This window comes from Neoarius graeffei, chromosome 5, assembly GCF_027579695.1.
Source record: "Neoarius graeffei isolate fNeoGra1 chromosome 5, fNeoGra1.pri, whole genome shotgun sequence".
NCBI lineage: Eukaryota > Metazoa > Chordata > Actinopteri > Siluriformes > Ariidae > Neoarius > Neoarius graeffei.
In genome coordinates, this window is record NC_083573.1 from 33506668 (window position 1) to 33528674 (window position 22007).

The 22007-nt window shown below is 42.4% G+C and overlaps 1 protein-coding gene across 1 annotated transcript in view; it reads right to left on the reverse strand.

Moving 5' to 3' along the window:
* Nucleotides 1-9844: 9844 nt before the first annotated feature.
* The window catches only part of LOC132885955 (RIIa domain-containing protein 1-like), a 43042-nt gene continuing 30879 nt past the window's right edge, over nt 9845-22007 (reverse strand). Inside the window, exon 4 of the mRNA XM_060920487.1 lies at nt 9845-9918. Coding sequence (XP_060776470.1) covers nt 9845-9918 — 74 coding nt within the window. The remainder of the gene's footprint in view (nt 9919-22007) is intronic.

Consider the following 22007-nt stretch of genomic DNA (forward strand, 5'->3'; position numbering starts at 1 on the left):
TATGCTCAGTGCAGAGGAGGAATTTTGCTGTGCTTGAGTATACATGTAACAAATACATTAAATAATCACTTGGTAAGCATGGGCCATTTTCCTCCTTCATTTGTACTGTAGCTAAGCCACAGTTTAAAAAATCCTTTTATAATTATTATGATCTGGATCTGTGCTACCTGAAAAAAAATCAACAAAAATGCAAGCAAATAAAATCCCCCAGTTGACTGAACTACATGACTCATGTTTGGAGCAGGATACATTTAAGAAACAATCATGTTACAATCTGAAAGCTAATCTAAGAAAGTTAGCTAGCTATCTTACCTCAGGTCAACTTATCTTGTCCCAGAAGGACCAAGGAGTTTATCTCGCTGACGTCTGTACTGTGTGCTATAAAGACAGAGATTTCTTTAGAATAGTTTGCATCAGATGTATCACCACATCCCAGGTGCAGGACAGGGTAAATGCAAAAGCTAAACAAACAAACAAACAAACAAACAAACCCACCCTAATAAACAAACAAACAAATGAATGAATGAATTATTTGATTTATAATTTATATATAAATTATTTAATAATTTTCTCAGGGAGGAAAAGTTTGTGCGCAAATTTTTTAGTAGCTTTTGTATCAGACATATCAAGTGACTCTACTTTTGTGTCTCTCTTCTAGTCAGTGTTAAGGGTTTTTTTTTTTGGCTCTACACAATTGCAATAGGCGGCACGGTGGTGTAGTGGTTAGCGCTGTCGCCTCACAGCAAGAAGGTCCGGGTTTGAGCCCCGTGGCCGACAAGGGCCTTTCTGTGCAGAGTTTGCATGTTCTCCCCGTGTCCGCGTGGGTTTCCTCCGGGTGCTCCGGTTTCCCCCACAGTCCAAAGACATGCAGGTTAGGTTAACTGGTGACTCTAAATTGAGCGTAGGTGTGAATGTGAGTGTGAATGGTTGTCTGTGTCTATGTGTCAGCCCTGTGATGACCTGGCGACTTGTCCAGGGTGTACCCCGCCTTTCGCCCGTAGTCAGCTGGGATAGGCTCCAGCTTGCCTGCGACCCTGTAGAACAGGATAAGCGGCTACAGATAATGAGACGAGATGAGATATATGCGTAATGTTGGGTGTTACAGACCAGAGACCAGACTTTGGGGGATATCAATTCTGTTTACACAGGGAGAAAAGAGGCACAGACACAGACCCGGACAGACTCACGCTCAGGATCAAACCAGAGACCTTGGAGCTGTGTGGAGGCAACACTGGCCACATCACCTCTTATCTCATTCTCATTATCTCTAGCCGCTTTATCCTTCTACAGGTTCGCAGGCAAGCTGGAGCCTATCCCAGCTGACTACAGGCAAAAGGCGGGGTACACCCTGGACAAGTCGCCAGGTCATCACAGGGCTGACACATAGACACAGACAACCATTCACACTCACATTCACACCTACGGTCAATTTAGAGTCACCAGTTAACCTAACCTGCATGTCTTTGGACTGTGGGGGAAACCGGAGCACCTGGAGGAAACCCACGCGGACACGGGGAGAACATGCAAACTCCACACAGAAAGGCCCTCGCCGGCCCCGGGGCTCGAACCCAGGACCTTCTTGCTGTGAGGCGACAGCGCTAACCACCAGGGGCGCAGATACGTTTTTTGAACTGGGGGGGACAAAAAACTGGGGGGACAAAGCTGCCAGCAAACCAACCCCAACCCCGATATGCCTGTCAAACTTGTTGTGGGTTACCATAGCAACCAAGCTCGAGCTCGCAACCTGTGCAGTCTGCGCAGCTCAACCAACCAAATATCAGTCTTTGTTTTGTTTTATGTGAGTTGTTGCAACTATGTATACACTGCTGTGCACCTCAATAAACCGAATGGCAATTAGTCTTTTGATTTTTCCGTGAGGTTTGCCTTATGCAAAGAAAGACAGCATAGACGTTTTTTCCTCCCTATAAGTGGGGGGGACCGAACAAAGTGAATTTAAATCTGGGTGGGACGAATCCCACCCGTCCCCCCCTCTATCTGCGCCCGTGCTAACCACTACACCACCGTGCCGCCCATCACCTCTTATTATAAATAAAAAATAATAATAATAAATTAATAAATTTAAGTTGGATTTATGACAGTGGCCTGCTCATTAATAATAACAATAAAAAATGTATGAAAATCTGTTGCAGTCACATTTGTACTGTATTCAAAATCGGCATCAAATGGAAATTTGTATGCAAATATAAATCCATACAAAGAAAGTGCCAGAGATGGCACATCAGGCCATCTTCAGGTTACATTTTATTATGTAACATCACTCCTTCCTGTTTTTGAGACCTATCTTCACAATTTGTGATCTTAAGTTTTTTTTTCCATTGTTGCTATGGTTTCTGTAGTCATGAACACATAGTCACAGATGTGACCTATGAATCCTTCCTTATAATACCTTCCACCTATGAGGATTTGGGAGGGCTGCCTGGTTACTGGCTTTGTGAGCAAAATCCCATTAGGATTCATTGAAGAAAAACAATGTCTTTAAATTCCTGTTTTCCATCACACACACTACTGAAGGTAGTGGGGTCAATATTTCTAATGACAATCATCAGTGGATAAATGCAAACCCACACAGAAATAAATAAGTGCTGCAATCCCCCCCCCCCAATAATCTAAATCAATACAGTAAAGCACAACTGTTATTTGAAATATTCCTAAATTTTGTGCATACAAAATAAAGAAGATATTGTGGATAAATGAAAAACTGAATGCTATACAGTATCTGTGGTGTACATGTCTGCATGATTCTTTTTATTTCATAAAAGTATAATTCACATTTCTGATGTTATGCTGTATTTTCAAATGATTGTCTGATGCTCACAGCTGGCAGTAAGTAAGCTCTCGTGAAAACTGATCAGTACACAGAACACTAGCCAAACTTCATCCCAAATTATCCTCACGTCTTCATCTCTGTCAGTGATTAATAATTTAATGAAACGTGTTGAACTCATGGAAAATACAAGCAGTCATGTTAACTACAAATACTTTTCAATAAATATAGTCATATTTATGGTTTATCAAACATCACTGTTAAATATATGCATGATTTTGTACCCAGTGATTGAGTCTGCCCAGTGTTTGTAAAGAAGGATACTAGTCTAATTTCAATAATCTACGATTCAAATATATTTTCAGCTCAAATTTAATTTTGATTCAAACTCTAAGTCATTCATAAACAAAAAGGCAGACTTACTGAACGTGGTGTTCTCCTTGCAGGAAACCAACAGAATGATGTGGGTTGCTGTATAAATACACAGTTACTATGCACTGGGAGGAGGAAGTGCGTATCAAATAATCTCTGTTCCCCTCCCACTATTCAGTGGCATCTGATGCTTGAAGAACTACATCTGTGGGTGTCAATTACAGCACCATTATCAAATGGGGAATGATTTCCCCATTAAGATTTCCCCCCAAAATAAAACAAGAAATAGCAATGTAACTAACTAATCAATAATGAATAAAGAAATTTACAGTGCCTTGCAAAGGTATTCATCCCGCTTGAACTTTTCCATGTTTCCTAGTATTATAACTGGGGAGTAAAATGAACTTACCTGGAATTATATGTCATGAAGCTACACTGCACAAAGCTGGGATTTATGGAAGAGCAGCAAACAAAAAGTCATTATTGAGAAAATCGATATGAAATCCCATCAAAACATACAGCACGATTTGGACCTGTCCACACATCCACACAAATGCTCAGTGAGCTGGTTACATACACACTCATTGACTCAACGCTGCTCAATCAATATACAGGTGCATCTCAAAAAATTAGAACATAGTGAAAAAGTTTGTTTTATTTTCGTAATTTAATTCAAAAAGGTAAGCTTTCATATATTCTATATTCATTACACGTAAAGTGAAATATTTCAAGCCTTTTATGTTTTAATTTTGATGATTATGGCTTATAGCTCATGAAAATCAGAAATCCAGTATCTCAAATTATTAGAATATTTCCTAAGATCAAATGTCCAACTTCTGAACAGTGTGTTCATTTAAACACTCAATACTTGGTTCGGGCTCCTTTAGCACTAATTACTGCATCAGTGCAGCGTGGCATGGAGGTGATCAGCCTGTGGCACTGCTGAGGTGTTACTGAAGCTCAAATTGCTTTCATAGCGGCCTTCAGCTCGTCTGTATTTTTGGGTCAGGGATTTCTCATCTTCCTCTTGACAATACTCCATCGATTCTCTATGGGGTTCAGGTCAGGCGAGTTGGCTGGTCAATCAAACCCAGTAATATCATGGTCAGCAAACCATTTGGTAGTAGTTTTGGCACTGTGGGCAGGTGCTAAGTCCTGCTGGAAAAGGAAACTGGCATCTCCATAGAGCTTATCAGCAGATGGAAGCATGAAGTGCTCTAAAATCTCCTGGTAGACGGCTGCATTGACTTTGGACTTGATAAAACACCGTGGACCAACACCAGCAGATGACACAGCACCCCAAATCATAACAGACTGCGGAAACTTCACACTGGACTTCAAACACCTTGGATTCTGTGCCTTTCCACTCTTCCTCCAGACTCTAGGACCTTGATTTCCAAATGAAATGCAAAACTTACTTTCATCTGAAAAGAGGACTTTGGACCACTGAGCAACAATCCATTTCTTTCTCTCCTCAGCCCAGGTAAGACGCTTCTGGCGTTGTCTTTGGTTCAGGAGTGGCTTGATATTAGGAATGCGACAGTTGTAGCCCCTTTCCTGAAGACGTCTGTGCATGGTGGCTCCTGATGCACTGACACCAGCCTTAGTTCACTCCTTGTGAAGCTCTCCCGAGTTCTTGAATCAAATTTTCTTGACAATCCTTTCAAGAATGTGGTTATCCCCTGTTGCTTTTGCACCTTTTCCAGCCAGCCTTTTCAGCAATGACCTTCTGTGGCTTACGCTCCTTGTACAGGGTGTTAATGATCGTTTTCTGGACAACTGTCATCAGTCTTCCCCATGATTGTGGTTGTGTGTACTGAACTAGACTGAGATCCATGGTATTTATACTGTTTTACGCAAACTCAAAATGAAATATTCTCATCTTTTGAGATTTTAAATAAAATTATGCTGTAGGACTTAATTATCAAAATTAAAATAGAAAAATGTTTGAAACATCTTAGTTTATGTGTAATGAGTCAACACTCCCAGTGAAGCATGGTGGTGGTAGGATCATGTTGAGAGGATGCTTTTTTTTTTTTAATCAGCAGGGACTTAGAAACTTGCCAGGGTTAAAGGCAAGATGGTTTGAGCCAAATTCTTGGCAAGAAGAAAATCTAGAAGAAAATCTGTTTCAGTCTTCAAGATAATTGAGATTAGGGAGGAAGTTCACATTCTAACAGAACTATGATCCTAAGCATATCAAAAGCTATACTGGAGTGGTTCAAGACCAAAAGCTTTGCTTAAAAAAAAGTAGTCTCAGGTCCAATGAGTGCAGTTTTATAAAGCAATGAGCTAGAGGTTTTACTGAGCATCTTGCAGAACCAGCTACAGTTCTTCTGGACACTTTGACTGTCACACTTGCTTCTTAACTTTGTACCAAAACCCAGTAGCCTTCATTATGTTTTCTTTTTTAATCTGAAAAGTGCTCTCTTGCATAATATGCTGCTCAGATACATTTTTTTCTTTAACATTTAATTTTGTGCTGGAAAACGAACGTTTGGAACTCTGAAATGTTTTTGTACTGACTTGGTAAAGTCATAAAACAAAAGAAATCTATAACAAAGTTTGTATGAAAAAAAATAGGGTGCCTAAAACTTTTGCACAGTACCATATATCAGAAGACTGCAGCTGTAATTGCAGCCAAAGGTGGTTCTACAAATAAAAATAAACCCTGCACCTTCAAAAAATCAAATGGTAAAATCTCAGTTACATACATTTAGGTTCCAGGCTGTAAAATTCCAAAATGTGCAGCAGTTCATAAGGGGCAAGTATTTATGCAAAGGACCTGTAAAGTGTGGGTTCCAAAAGTTTTGCACTCAGGTTGAATTACACAAGTACATTTAACCCTGTTGATGTTTGAATGAACAGTACAGTAAGTGTCAATGCAGGTCCCTCTAGGACTTATTTAGAACATGACATTAATGACTCATCCTTGAGTGAGCTGAGCAAAGAAAAAAAACAAACATTCATCCAGACAAATGCCCAAATGAGAAAGATAGAAGATGACACTGAAATGGTGCTAGGTTTCATTTATTTACATACCATCTTTATTAAATTGTGTTTATATAGAAATATGAGCGAAAGCTACATACAGTGCCATCCAAAATTAACATGTTTTCAAAATTATTGTATAAAATAATCATGACATGAAACAATAAAAAATTTCCAGTCAAGCAATGGGAGAACTATTTTTCTTCTTTATTCTAAAAAAAAAAAAAAAAAAAATGTTCCAATATTGCTGGCACTCCTCTGGATTATTTTGAATGAATGCAAACAAACCATCATTTCTGAAAAATAAAATAAATAAATAATTTGCTCCGAGTTCCCAGTAGCTTTTGTCTGCAACTCCACTGTCTTCCTTAACTCATGTGGAAAACCCCCAAAGCATTTCAATACAAAAGATGTTTGCTGACCTGGACAAATCAGGTAATTGATATAAAAATATATAAGCAGTTAAACATACTATTAAGAATGATTAGGACCATAAAAAAAAGTTGACACAGTTGGAAATTTGCCAGGAATTTAACCTGAGTGTGAAAGGAGGAGAAAAGAGCCGAAAGATCATAGTTTCAGAATTGCACAGTTCAGTTGACTCTTGTGGTTGTCAGGTTTCAAGTCAGCTGTTAGACTCCACATTTGCAACAAAGCTGTTTAGAAGCCTTGCAATGAATGAGCTTTTCTTGAGTGCAGCTCAAAACTCCAGCACCTGATCTTCACAAAACATCATTAGAACTACAACTGGCATTGAACATCAAATACGATGGTGGATAATTGATGCTCTGTTGCTGTGTTGTACCTGATGGTTCAGGAGCACTTGTGAAAATACAGTTAGGTCCATAAATATTTGGACAGAGACAACATTTTTCTAATTTTGGTTCTGTACATTACCACAATGAATTTTGAACAAAACAATTCAGATGCAGTTGAAGTTCAGACTTTCAGCTTTAATTCAGTGGGTTGAACAAAATGATTGCATAAAAATGTGAGGGACTAAAGCATTTTTAAAACACAATCCCTTCATTTCAGGGGCTCAAAAGTAATTGGACAAATTAAATAATTGTAAATAAAATGTTCATTTCTAATACTTGGTTGAAAACCCTTTGTTGGCAATGACTGCCTGAAGTCTTGAACTCATGGACATCACCAGACGCTGTGTTTCCTCTTTTTTAATGCTCTGCCAGGCCTTTACTGCAGCGGTTTTCAGTTGCTGTTTGTTCGTGGGCCTTTCTGTCTGAAGTTTAGTCTTTAACAAGTGAAATGCATGCTCAATTGGGTTGAGATCAGGTGACTGACTTGGCCATTTAAGAATATTCCACTTCTTTGTTTTAATAAACTCCTGGGTTGTTTTGGCTTTATGTTTTGGGTCATTGTCCATCTGTATTATAAAACGCTGACCAATCAGTTTGGCTGCATTTGCCTGGATTTGAGCACACAGTGTTTCTGAATACCTCAGAATTCATCCGGCTGCTTCTGTCCTGTGTCACATCATCAATAAACACTAGTGACCCAGTGCCACTGGCAGCCATGCATGCCCAAGCCATCACACTGTCTCCGCCGTGTTTTACAGATGATGTGGTATGCTTTGGATCATGAGCTGTACCACACCTTCGCCATACTTTTTTCTTTCCATCATTCTGGTCGAGGTTGAGCTTGGTTTCATCTGTCCAAAGAATATTCTTCCAGAACTGTGCTGGCTTTTTTAGATGTTTTTTAGCAAAGTCCAATCTAGCCTTTTTATTCTTGAGGCTTATGAGTGGCTTGCACCATGCAGTGAACCCTTAGTATTTACTTTCATGCAGTCTTCTCTTTATGGTAGACTTGGATATTGATACGCCTACCTCCTGGAGAGTGTTGTTCACTTGGTTGGCTGTTGTGAAGGGGTTTCTCTTCACCATGGAAATTATTCTGCGATCATCCACCACTGTTGTCTTCTGTGGGCATCCAGGTCTTTTTGCATTGAGTTCACCAGTGCTTTCTTTCTCAGGATGTACCAAACTGTAGATTTTGCCACTCTTAATATTGTAGCAATTTCTCGGATAGGTTTTTTCTGTTTTTGCAGCTTAAGGATGGCTTGTTTCACCTGCATGGACAGCTCCTTTGACCGCATGTTTTCTTCACAGCAAAATCTTCCAAATGCAAGCACCACACCTCAAATCAACTCCAGGCCTTTTATCTGCTTAACTGAGAATGACATAATGAAGGAATTGCCCACACCTGTCCATGAAATAGCCTTTGAGTCAACTGTCCAATTACTTTTGGTCCCTTTAAAAACAGGGTGGCACATGTTAAGGAGCTGAAACTCCTAAACCCTTCATCCAATTTTAATGTGGATATCCTCAAATGAAAGCTGAAAGTCTGGACTTTATGTCCATGTCCATTATATAACTATAACTTGAATATGTTTCAGTAAACAAGCAAAAAAAACAATTTGTGTCAGTGTCCAAATATATATATGGACCTAACTGTATATGTCATTATGAAGTCTGCTAAGTAATCAGATATTTAAAGCCCATAAACTTTACAGAAAGAGATTCTATGCTGTTGGTCAGTCCAAAGTAGCCATAAAAATATTAATAGTACTTTAAAAACCTCCATTTTGTAGAAAAAAAATTGCACTACATTAAAAAATTGTTTGGATTTAAAAAAAAAATAAAACTATACAATGTCCCTGTAGCTCAAAATTAGATTAGATTAGATAAAACTTTATTGATCCCTTTGGGCGGGTTCCCTCAGGGAAATTAAGTAGTATCATATCATTTATGAAGTGTTTTTCTATTTATATATCCATTTTTTGCTCATTTTCAGGGAGCCAGTAATTCTGGATGGATAATTCTGATACAATAGAACATATCACCAATCCAGATAGTAACTTTTTCCATTCACATTTATGTGGAAAATGTGTACATTAAGATCATATTTCAAAAACCATGGAGATGAAAGTATGCACTTTCTGTATGCCAGAATGTTCATGCCTAACTGTATTTAGACAACATCTAAGATTAAAGATAGCACTTGGCAAAGATATGTTCAAAATGGTGGGATAATGTTTTAATATAAAGAAAAACATTTTTAGAACTTGTCTCCTCTCCTATGCAGTAGATGTGACTATAGTAACATTTGATTGTGGTGTTTTGTTCAGCTCAGCAGAGTTAACATTCATCTCCATAGTTTTTACCTCCCCATAGTCTCATTTAAGAAAAGAGCCAACATCTTCGAAGCTGATAAAACCAAACTACACAATAGTTCCACGTAGCAAATGATAGAATGATAAAGGAAAGCAATGTGTTTGTCAGTGTTTTATTGGAAATATATATTTTAAGACCAAGGTGTAGTGGTTAACACTGTTGCCTCACAGCAAGAAGGTTCTGGGTTCGAGCCTCATGACTGACAAGAGGCCTTTCTGTGTGGAGTTTGCATGTTCTCCCTGTGTCTGTGTGAGTTTCCTCTGGGTGCTCCAGTTTCCCCCCCCAGTCCAAAGACATGCAGATGAGGTAAAATACCCAGCCACTGGGGTTGTACAAGGCAATGCATACTTGGTGCCGGTCCCAAACCCGGATAGATTGGAGAGGGTTGTGTCAGGAAGGACATCCGGTGTAAAACCTATGCTAAATTAAATATGCGGAACAGACCTGCTGTGGCGATCCTTAATGGGAGCAGCTACAAGAAGAAATATATTTTAAGACCTCTTCATATTTTCATTGAAGTCTTCTCTTCCAATTTCATCTGAATTTTCCTTGGTAGGTCTGGATCACTGAAGTGATCTGGAAAATAAAGATGTTTATGATCATATGACTGTATAGTAGCTGGGATGGCACACAACCAACAATCCTAGACATGATTCACGGTGTAACAACTGAAATCACGCTTATTCTATCAGGTCAGTTGTTGGATCCAGGCAACACAAGAGGATCTACACATGAGAACCACACATTCGTTCATTAGACAGACTACAGATGCCATTACAGGTGCTTAGTTTATAATAACTATTAGTCAATATTTTCACAGAACTACTGGTAGATTATTGAGACATGGTATAATTCTGAGCAAATGCCTAAACCTATGAAATCTGTGAAATCATTTGAAGACCCCCCCCCCCCCCAAAAAAAAAGTATTGAATGTACAGTGGTGCTTGAAAGTTTGTGAACCCTTTAGAATTTTCTATTTTTCTGCATAAATGTGTCATCAGATTTCCACACAAGTCCTAAAAGTAGATAAAGAGAACCCAGTTAAACAAATGAGATAAAATTATACTTGGTCATTTATTTATTGAGGAAAATGATCCAATATGGGGCGGCAACAGTGGTGTAGTGGTTAGTGCTGTCGCCTCACAGCAAGAAGGTCCAGGTTCAAGCCCCATGGCCGACGAGGGCCTTTCTGTGCGGAGTTTGCATGTTCTCCCCGTGTCCGCGTGGGTTTCCTCCGGGTGCTCCGGTTTCCCCCACAGTCCAAAGACATGCAGGTTAGGTTAGCTGGTGACTCTAAATTGACCGTAGGTGTGAATGTGAGTGTGTATAGTCGTCTGTGTCTATGTGTCAGCCCTGTGATGACCTGGTGACTTGTCCAGGGTGTACCCTGCCTTTCGCCCATAGTCAGCTGGGATAGGCTCCAAGCTTGCCTGCGACCCTGTAGAACAGGATAAAGCGGCTAGAGATAATGAGATGATCCAATATTACATATCTGTGAGTAGCAAAAGTATGTGAACCTTTGCTTTCAGTATCTGGTGTGACCCCCTTGTGCAGCAATAACTGCAACTAAACGTTTCCGGTAACTGTTGATCAGTCCTGCACACCGGCTTGGAGGAATTTTAGCCCATTCCTCCGTACAGAACAGCTTCAACTCTGGGATGTTGGTAGGTTTCCTCACATGAACTGCTCACTTCAGGTCCTTCCACAACATTCCGATTGGATTAAGGCCAGGACTTTGACTTGGCCATTCCAAAACATTAACTTTATTCTTCTTTAGCCATTCTTTGGTAGAACGACTTATGTGCTTAGGGTCATTGTCTTGATGCATGACCCACCTTCTCTTGAGATTCAGTTCATGGACAGATGTCCTGACATTTTCCTTTAGAATTCACTGCTATAATTCAGAATTCATTGCTCCATCAATGATGGCAAGCCATCCTGGTCCAGATGAAGCAAAACAGGCTCAAACCATGATACTACTACCACCATGTTTCACAGATGGGATAAGGTTCTTATGCTGGAATGCAGTGTTTTCCTTTCTCCAAGCATAATGCTTCTCATTTAAACCAAAAAGTTCTATTTTGATCTCATCTGTCCACAAAACATTTTTCCAATAGCCTTCTGGCTTGTCCACATGATCTTTAGCAAACTGCAGACAAGCAGCAATGTTCTTTTTGGAGAGCAGTGGCTTTCTCCTTGCAACCCTGCCATGCACACAATTGTTGTTCAGTGTTCTCCTGATGGTGGACTCATGAACATTAGCCAATGTGAGAGAGGCCTTCAGTTGCTTAGAAGTTACCCTGGGGTCCTTTGTGACCTCGCCGACTATTACACACCTTGCTCTTGGCGTGATCTTTGTTGGTCGACCACTCCTGGGGAGGGTAACAATGGTCTTGAATTTCCTCCATTTGTACACAATCTGTCTGACTGTGGATTGGTGGAGTCCAAACTCTTTAGAGATGGTTTTGTAACCTTTTCCAGCCTGATGAGCATCAACAACGCTTTTTCTGAGGTCCTCTTTGTTCATGCCATGATACACTTCCACAAACATGTGTTGTGAAGATCAGACTTCAATAGATCCCTGTTCTTTAAATAAAACAGGGTGCCCACTCACACCTGATTGTCATCCCATTGATTGAAAACACTTGACTCTAATCTCACTGTGGGAGCGGGGGCGTGGCCTAGCATCAGTTTGTGAATGGAGGGCAGGGCCAGGGAAGGTGAGTGACAAAGTTAATGCACCTGTGGTTAATTAATGTTGGGTATCTGTGTTGTTGCAGTGACAAAGGATAGAAAAGGAGGGAGACAGCAGAGAGAAGGAGGCTCTCCTGACCAGAACACGTGTGTGTGTTGCATGTGTGACTGTGTGTGAGTAGTAAGCAAGTAAAGCTGAAAAAAAAAAACAAGGAAAATAAAGTGTGTGAGAGAACATCAACTCCCGCCTCCTGTGCTTCTGTGCTCCACCCCCATCATGGATCTGTTACAGTGGTGCCGAAACCCAGGAGTACAGAAGGGAACCACCACATGGAGCCCTCCCTATTCAAAGAGCTCATCCAAGCTACCGCCCAGCAGAACCAGCATCAAGCGCTGACTGCCCTCCGGAAGGAGCAAGAGCAACGCTTTGAAGCCTTGATGCTGGCCCAGCAGGAAGATCACCAGGCGTTCCGGCATCTGCTCACGTCAGCAGGGGCTTTGACTGTCACCACAGCGGACCTTCCTCACGTCACCCTCACGAAGATGGGCCCACAGGATGATCCGGAAGCTTTCCTTGCTCTCTTTCAGCGAGCAGCCGAAATGTGGGGGTGGCTGCGCGAGCAGCGCGCGGTGCGCCTCCTCCCGCTTCTGACTGGCAAGGCGCAGCTCGCAGCACAGCAGCTCCCTGCTGACAGCCGACTTATGTACGCCGATCTGAAGAAAGCCATCCTGCAGCGTGTCGGCTGCTCCCCAGAACAACATCGCCAGTGCTTTCGGACGCTGACATTGGAGGAGGTTGGCCAGCCGCTCGCATTCAGCCAGCAACTCCGGGACGCCTGCTGGCGGTGGCTGAGGGCAGAAGACCGCGATGCTGATGGGATCAATCACTCAATCTGGTGGCACTGGAACAGTTCATGTCTCGACTTCCAGAAGGAACGGCGGAACGGGTCCAGTGTCATCGCCCAGACATCACTAGGACAAGCCATCAAGTTGGCGGAGGACCATCTGGAGGCGGGTCCGATGGCAGGTGGATGAGGCACCTCTCCTTGTTTCCTCCCTCCTCCCCACTGCGGAGGCGGCGGCCGGCTCCTCCTCAGCCGGCCCATCGCACCCATGGTGTTCTCCCACCTCCCTCTTCTGTCTTCTCCCCCTTAGGCAAGTGATGCCCACAACGCTGGTGCAGAGGGAAAGCCTGGGCTGGTTTGCTGGCACGGCAGGAAGCCAGAGCATCTCCAGAGTCAGGGCTCTGCAATGGAGATGGGAGCTGCGATCCAGATCCCTGATGCACTAGAGACTGCCCCCAATCGGGCCAAAACATATCGCATACTGGTAAGCATTCAAGGGGATACATACCACACACTGGTGGATTCCGGTTGCAATCAGACCTTAATTCACCAAAGCCTGGTTCAAGGTGAGGCATTGAGGACAGCACAAACGGTGAAGGTGTTGTGTGTGCACGGGGATGTTCACAATTATCCTCTAGTGTCTGTCCATATTCTAGTCCAGGGCCAAAAGCATAGAATTAAGGTGGTGGTTAATCCTCTTCTCACCCACTTGCTGATTTTGAGAACTGATTGGCTGGGGTTTCCAACCTTAATGGACTATTTTAATAGGGAGTGGGTCCTGCTGTAAAACGTCACGGGGGGACCCCGGTGTGGCATTGACTGGAGAAGCTGTCACAGAGCCGTCTGTGTCATCACCGTGTCAGGGCGATACGAGGAGTGAGGAGCAGCCCTCCTCCCTCTCTCGGGACTCTGTGGCATGTGTTTGACCATGTAAGAGTAATCGATGGTCAAACTATCCAGCCAAATGCAGCACCCGTCTTCTTGTACTTCGCAATTATTAAAGACAGACTGTATCGAGTGATGCAGGACACTCAAACCAGGGGAGCAAATAACCCAGTTGTTAATCCCCAAGAGCTGTAGGGAACTCATGTTCCATGTGGCTCACTTTAATCCCATGGCCAGACACTTAGGGCAGGATAAAACAGTAGCCCGAATAATGGCCCGGTTCTATTGGCCAGGGATTCGCAGGGACATTCGTCGGTGGTGTGCGGCATGCCACGAATACCAATTAGTAAATCCTGCGGCCACTCCAAAAGCACCTTTGCGCCCTCTCCCTCTAATCGAGACCCCCTTCGAGAGAATTGGTATGGATCTCGTCGGGCCATTAGATCGGTCAGCACGAGGATATTGCTTTATTTTAGTTCTGCTGAACTATGCAACGCGATATCCGGAAGCGGTGCTTCTCCGCAATATCTCAGCATGCAGTATTGCAGAAGCACTCTTCCGTATTATCTCCCAGGTTGGGATTCCAAAAGAAATGCTGACAGACCAAGGCACTTTGTTTATGTCACGCACCCTGTGTGAGCTGTATGAGTTGCTGGGGATTAAATCTATCCGCACCAGCGTTTATCACCCACAAATGGATGGTTTCGTAGAGAGGTTTAATCAAACACTCAAAAATTTAATTTGGAAGTTTGTAAGTGAAGATGCACGTAATTGGGACAGATGGCTCGAGCCCCTGTTATTTGCAGTACGAGAGGTCCCGCAAGCCTCCACAGGATTTTCCCTGTTTGAATTATTATATGGGCAAAAGCTGCGAGGCATCTTGGATGTGCTGCAGGAAAATTGGGAGGAGGGACCTTCAAGTAAGAACGAAATTCAATATGTTCTCGATCTGCGCGCAAAGCTCCACACCCTCAAGCACTTAACCCAGGAGAATCTGCGGCAGGCACAAGAATGTCAAGCCCGGCTGTATGACAGGGGCACACGCCTTAAAGAATTCACTCTGGGAGACAAAGTACTCATGTTATTGCCCATGTTGAGTTCCAAATTAGTTGCCAAGTGGCAAGAGCCCTTTGAGGTCGCACGGCGAGTTGGAGACGTTGACTATGAGGTGAGGCGAACAGATAGGGGTGGGGCTCTACAAATATACCACCTCAATCTATTAAAGCATTAGAATGAGGGGGTCCCTGTGGCGTTAGCGTCGGTAGTTCCAGAGAAGGCAGAGCTGGGGCCGAAGGTAAAAACAACCAAAACCACAACCAGAACCACTCCGGTCCCTTGTGGAGACCACCTCTCACCACCCCAACTCACAGAGGTAGCCAAGTTGCAGGAGGAATTTTATGACATGTTCTCGTCCCTTCCCGCCACACCCACTTCATAGAACACCACGTTGAAACGCAGGGGCGCAGACAGGATTTTTGAACTGGGGGACTGAGCTGTCAGCAAATGATTCCATTTTATATATATATATATATATATATATATATATATATATATATATATATATATATATGTGTGTGTGTGTGTATACCGTTCAAAAGTTTGGGGTCACTTTGAAATGTCCTTATTTTTGAAAGAAAAGCACGGTTCTTTTCAATGAAGATCACTTTAAACTAATCAGAAATACACTCTATACATTGCTAATGTGGTAAATGACTATTCTAGCTGCAAATGTCTGGTTTTTGGTGCAATATCTCCATAGGTGTATAGAAGCCCATTTCCAGCAACTCTCACTCCAGTGTTCTAATGGTACAATGTGTTTGCTCATTGCCTCAGAAGGCTAATGGATGATTAGAAAACCCTTGTACAATCATGTTAGCACAGCTGAAAACAGTTGAGCTCTTTAGAGAAGCTATAAAACTGACCTTCCTTTGAGCAGATTGAGTTTCTGAAGCATCACATTTGTGGGGTCGATTAAATGCTCAAAATGGCCAGAAAAATGTCTTGACTATATTTTCTATTCATTTTACAACTTATGGTGGTAAATAAAAGTGTGACTTTTCATGGAAAACACAAAATTGTCTGGGTGACCCCAAACTTTTGAACGGTAGTGTGTATACATGTTATTTCACCTCCCTCACTGCCATCACCAGGAACTACCTGCAGGCCAGGACAATGATAACATTTTAACATAGCCTATGGAAATCCAAAGTTTACACATTATCATCACGCACAGAAATTGCAAAACTGCAAAACTAGTTTTAAAACCGCTAAGTTCCAACTGTTAAACATAGCGAGAGGCTGGGCTACGTGTGTATGTGTAAAGTGTAAACCAGTGCATCCTGACTTTCTAACTATGCCTGTGTGTTGCGTGAGCGGCAGTCAGTCAACAACTCTTCGCAAAGTTTCCTTATGAAACAATTTGCTCGCTGAAATTATGGCAGGGAACGCCAGATTAAACATTAAAACTGCCTTCTGAGCACTGTATCTACAGGCTACCACCGAAAGAAGGAGGCTACCAGAAAGGCATCTCTACTCCGTATGATTTTACTTTCACTACGACATTACTTTGAACAGACTATCAAAAAATTGCAAGGTGATATGATAAAGTAAGGCACAGTTTACTTACAGTCGTTTTTTTTTTTTTTTGAAAAAACGATGCAATCGTTTTCTGCCTTTTGGCACCCTTCATCATGCCGTGTTGGGGTCCTGAACTAGGAGGAGCTGTCCCTGATATGCCTGTCAAACTTGTTATGGGTAACCATAGCAACCAAGCTCGAGCTCGCAACCTGTGCAGTCTGCGCAGTTGCAACTATGTATGTGCTGCTGTGCACCTCAATAAACCGAATGGTAATTAGTCTTTTGATTTTTCCGTGAGGTTTGCCTTATGCAAAGAAAGACAGCATAGACGTTTTTTCCTCCCTATAAGTGGGGGGGACCGAACGAGGTGAATTTAAATCTGGGTGGGACGAATCCCCCCCGTCCCCCCCTCTATCTGCACCTGTGTTGAAACGCCCCCAAGGGTGGTGGTGCGTAGCCGCCCTTACCACTTACCCGAACACAGGTTTAAAAAAAAAAAAAAAGTGGTTTGGGACAAACTCAAGGCCATGCTCGGTATGGGCATAATCGAGGAGTCACACAGTGACTGGAGCAGCCCGGTGGTCCTGGTTCCCAAGGCCGACAGGTTGGTCCGGTTCTGTGTGGACTATAGAAAAAAAAAGTCAACGCGGTGTCTAAATTCAATGTATACCCAATGCCTTGTATTGATGAGTTATTTGATTGGTTAGGTGCGGCTCGCTTTTACTTGACACTGGATTTGATGAAGGGATACTGGCAGATCCCCTTGACTCTATCCCAAGAGAAAACGGCTTTTTCCACACCGTTTGGATTAAACCAGTTTGTCACACTACCTTTTGGGTTGCTTGGGGCTCCCGCGACGTTTCAGCGGTTCATGGACAAGATCCCCCGCCCCCACGCCACCCTACTTAGATGACAGTCATAGACAGCAGGGACTGGTCGCAGCACATACCTAGAACACCTTAGGGCTGCTCTACAGTCGCTGAGGTGGGTGGGTCTCACAGCCAACCCGAAAGTGTGCAATTGGGTGGGTAGAACAATGGTATCTGGGTTTCCACTTGGGTCATGGGCAGGTGCGTCACCAAATTGATAAGACAGCAGCGATTGTGGCCTGCCCGAGGCTTAAGACCAAAAAAGGGGTGAGACAGTTCCTGGGGCTGGCTGGCTACTATCGTAGATTCATACCTAATTATTCGGACGCCACCAGCCCGCTGACTGATCTCACTAAAAAGGGAACACCAGATCCGGTCCAGTGGACGGAGCAGTGCCAACAGGCTTTCACTAGGGTAAAGGCTGCACTGTGTGGGGGGCCACTCTTACACTCCCATGACTTCTCTCTCCCCTTTATTTTGCAGACAGACGTGTCGGACAGAGGGCTGGGGGCCGTTTTGTCCCAGAAGGTGGAGGGCGAGGAACGCCCCATGCTGTACACCAGCTGCAAGCTCTCAATGCGTGAGAGTAAGTACAGCACCATTGAGAAAGAGTACTTGGCCATCAAGTGGGTGGTCCTTACCCTCCAGTACTACCTGCTGGGGCACCCTTTCACCCTCTGTTCAGACCATGCACCACTCCAGTGGCTCCACCGCATGAAAGATGCCAACATGCAGATCACCCGTTGGTATCTCACCCTCCAGCCATTTAAATTCGAGGTGGTCCACCGGCCAGGGGTGCAGATGGTAGTGGCAGGCTTCCTGATGGCTCCCCAGCCTGAGTCGGTGGCAAAGTTAATGCACCTGTGGTTAATTAATGTTGGGTGTGTTATGGGTGATGAAGATGTGGTGAGATTAGGATCCAGAAGCAGAACAAGACACAGAGAGTAATCCAATAAATAAGGTGGATTTAATTCAAGGAAAAGGCATGGTAAAAAGGTAAACAAACAGGATGAAAAAATAAGTAGCAAAAATAGTCCAGGTAAAAAAGGAGACAAAAACTTGACAAAAACGAGGCAGGCAGGGACAGGAAAAATGCTAGTGCAAAAAAACATCAAGGGAAAAACGCTAGAGAGAAAAAAAACCATGAAAAGCATTGGAGGCACAGAAGCGGCTAGGGTAAACAAACGATATGTTCTAGCAAAGTCTGAGAACGGCGTTTATATAGGCAGCGGTGAAAACCAGGAAGTGAATTCAGGTGAGCGCTCGCTGAACGGGGGAGCAGGCAGGATGGAATTCCTGTCCCGGATCCGGATCGGCGCTGATGTGGGAGATCCGTAATCACCGGAGTGGATATCCAGGGCGGAGCATGACAGTGTGTCTGTGTTGTTGCAGTGACAGAGGATAGAAAAGGAGGGAGAGAGCAGAGAGAAGGGGGCTCTCCCAACCAGAACACGTGTGTGTGTGTGTGTTGCATGTGTGACTGTGTGCAAGTAGTAAGCGAGTAAAGCTGAAAAGCAAAGAAAATAAGGGGGGGGCGGAGTGTGAGAGAACATCAACTCCCGCCTGCCATGCTTCTGTGCTCCACCCACATCAGGGATCTGTTACATTCACCTTCAAATTAACTGCTAATCCTAGAGGTTCACATACTTTTGCCACTCACAGATATGTAATATTGGATCATTTTCCTCAATAAATAAATGACCAAGTATAATATTTTTGTCTCATTTGTTTAACTGGGTTTTCTTTATCTACTTTTAGGACTTGTGTGAAAATCTGATGATGTTTTAGGTCATATTTATGCAGAAATATAGAACATTCTAAAGGGTTCACAAACTTTCAAGCACCACTGTATAGCCCAACCCAAGCTGAGAGTTCTGGAGGATATGTAGACTTTATAGCTCTTGTGTGAGACAGCAGTACAGAATCCACGAATACAAATAAGTTGCTGTTTGTTCAATCATACACATGGATTTGTTAAGTAAATAGTTTTGCCTTCAGCGTAAGACAATATATACATACTGTAAGTGATCAAGCATGCTTTGGGATATAAATGAATATTGCAAATGGTGTAGAAGTGTTTTTTTTTATTTGCAGTGAAGACACTAAGGCTGAAAAGAAGGCTGATCACATTGCTAAAAGCATCACTCTCTCTTTCATCTGCTGAAAAGAAGAGATGGGCCAAATACCTTCGAGAACTAGCATTTGCCAATATTGTCATCAACCTTTCAGTCAATCCATAGTTGCTCAACTAGCAAGAAAATGACGATCAAACCTAAAAAGAGTTCATAATTACATCAGCAAAGCTCTCACAATGCTGTCACTCAGACTTCAAACCATTTGCTCCTGCATGAACTATCCAAACCATTAACATGATGAATGTCATAACTTGCAAAGGACAGCCAATGAATCTTTACCTCCTGCTGGTCTATGCAAATATGATAAGCTAAGCCATTAAATGGCATGCAAAATATAAGCTTGCCAACATAATTTGTTCATTCAAAGTAGATAAGGGAGCAACAAAGTATATTTCCAGCTCACCAGAATAAAAATACACGGAGTATGTGCTAATAGGTTTCGATGCTGCAGAAAGCAGTGTATTTGTATTTTACTGCTGAGACCACAGCCATTTGTTGTATCAAGTCGCTCCTGAGACCTTGCTTCCCGAGTTTTATCTACAGAAAATGCTATTCAGTTTATTTTTTACAACAATTGCATGGATGAACTTGATTAACGGTAGACGGCCTTTCAGATTTTTCAAGTGTAGGTCATAAAAAGAATTTTCCTTGACACTCTATTTTTGTTTAGTGGACTGAAAGCTACTGAATTCGAATCACAGACTTCCAATTTTATTCATTTTTTAAAAAAAGAACAATTAATGAATTTAGGGCTACGTGGCCCTAAATTCTCTGCCATTTTTTTTCTGCTTCACCATGACCCAATTCAATATACCATGTCTTGCATCATGTGGTGGGCTTTCCCCATTCGCACAAGGCATTGTGGGATAGAAATTTGAAACAGGAGAGAAAAATAGAGGGTGTGCGAATGAAACATGAAAGATCGACTACAGTAACGGAAAGCGAGAAGACGTAAATGTTGTGAAGAAAAGGAAATGCAGGATCAAACTAATAAATATCAGTGGTAAGCGAGTACCTCGGTGTGATCAGCTGTTTGTTTAGCAACAGAATGATGTAACTGTCAGTACACAGTCAAGGTAAACCTGTAGATGGCAGTAATGCAACACTGCGGATGCCAGCTGCTGTAAAACCCAAAAGAAAAAAGGTGGTAAACCTGCGCATGCACATACGGACTTGCTCTGTCTGCTTGACTGCGCGAAGTGAGCGATTTCATGCACATTTTTTGCTAGGGAATCCCCTCAAATTAAATAACTTCCCAGCCTCAGAATGGCCTGATAATTTGAGATATTACAGAAATAAACATATCACAATGACCAAATTTCAGAGGGAACTAAATTTCACTGATTTTATGAAACTGAAAGGCCGTCTAGCTTTAAGTGCTTGCTTTAGTGCTGCATAACTCTCATATGGTGCATTTCCCACAAATTACTTGCATCATGACATCACACCAGTACAAGCTAGACATTTTACTTTCCCATTTCCACTGACATTGTCAGAAGTAGACAAGGGAAAATGGATCAGAAATGGGCAAGAATATCCATAATTAAAAAAAAGAAAAGAAAAGAAAGAAAAGCAGGTGAAGGTCAAAACCATAAAACAGAATACAAAAACTAAAATGACAAGGCTTCTTTAAAGCCTAATCCTAACAAGAGCGCTCTGAGAGTACAATATCCCCCACTGGCAACTACGCCATAACTGGTAAAATGCGACTTAATTGAACAAAATTGCAATATATGTATTACCGATACATAACAAAGAATCCTGCCAAGTTTCGTGAAATTCCTCCAAAAATTGTGAGAGAAGTTGATTTCAGAAGGTGAGTACCCTTCCCGGGACGGATGGACAGACGGAAATTGCCACAACATAATCCCCCTTCAGGCCTTTTGGCCAGCGGGGGATAAAAAGGATTAAATTACATGAATGCACAATAAGAGACTTTGCAAGGGAGACATTAGGAGACCTACATGGAACATGTTTTATGTTTTGTTTATAACACAAAAGCATATAACATTAGTTGAAACGAAACAGCACTCATAGCACTGATAAATGCACTGCAAGGCTGTTAGGGGGAATTTGTGATACTTTGAAAATATCCAAAAATATTCATGTTGAGACTCTGTGGACAAAGTGCAATGGTACTCAAGAGGAGAAAGGAATGTAGACCAACACAAGGCTCTGATAAATGTGTCTATGGAGGACTTTCACATGACATTACTGTAACTGCGGATTTGTTTACGCGGCCATGTTGCCTGGCAAGCTTTGTGTTTGACAGCGACTGGCACGAGTGTACGCAAGTGACTGTAAGCCAAATTCAGTAATCATCTACAGAGAAACTTGTAGAAGTTACATGTAAAAGAACAATGCCAGAGACCTGTAGTGCTTTTGGATGTAATAACAGATGTGGAGATAAGTCTGTTTTAGCTTTTCACCACTTCCCAGTGAACCCAGAAAGACAAGAAAAATGGTGAACTGCAGTCAAACTGGATACCAACAAAACATTCCTATGTGTGGAGAACATTTTATATCAGGCTAGTGTGAAAGCTCTGTGCAACGTTAAAATGTACATCTGGATGTGGGCTTTAGATGTGGTATATTTTATTAGACCTAATGCTTCACTCGACTAGCAGCATGTTTGTTATGTACTGATAATGTAGACTCAG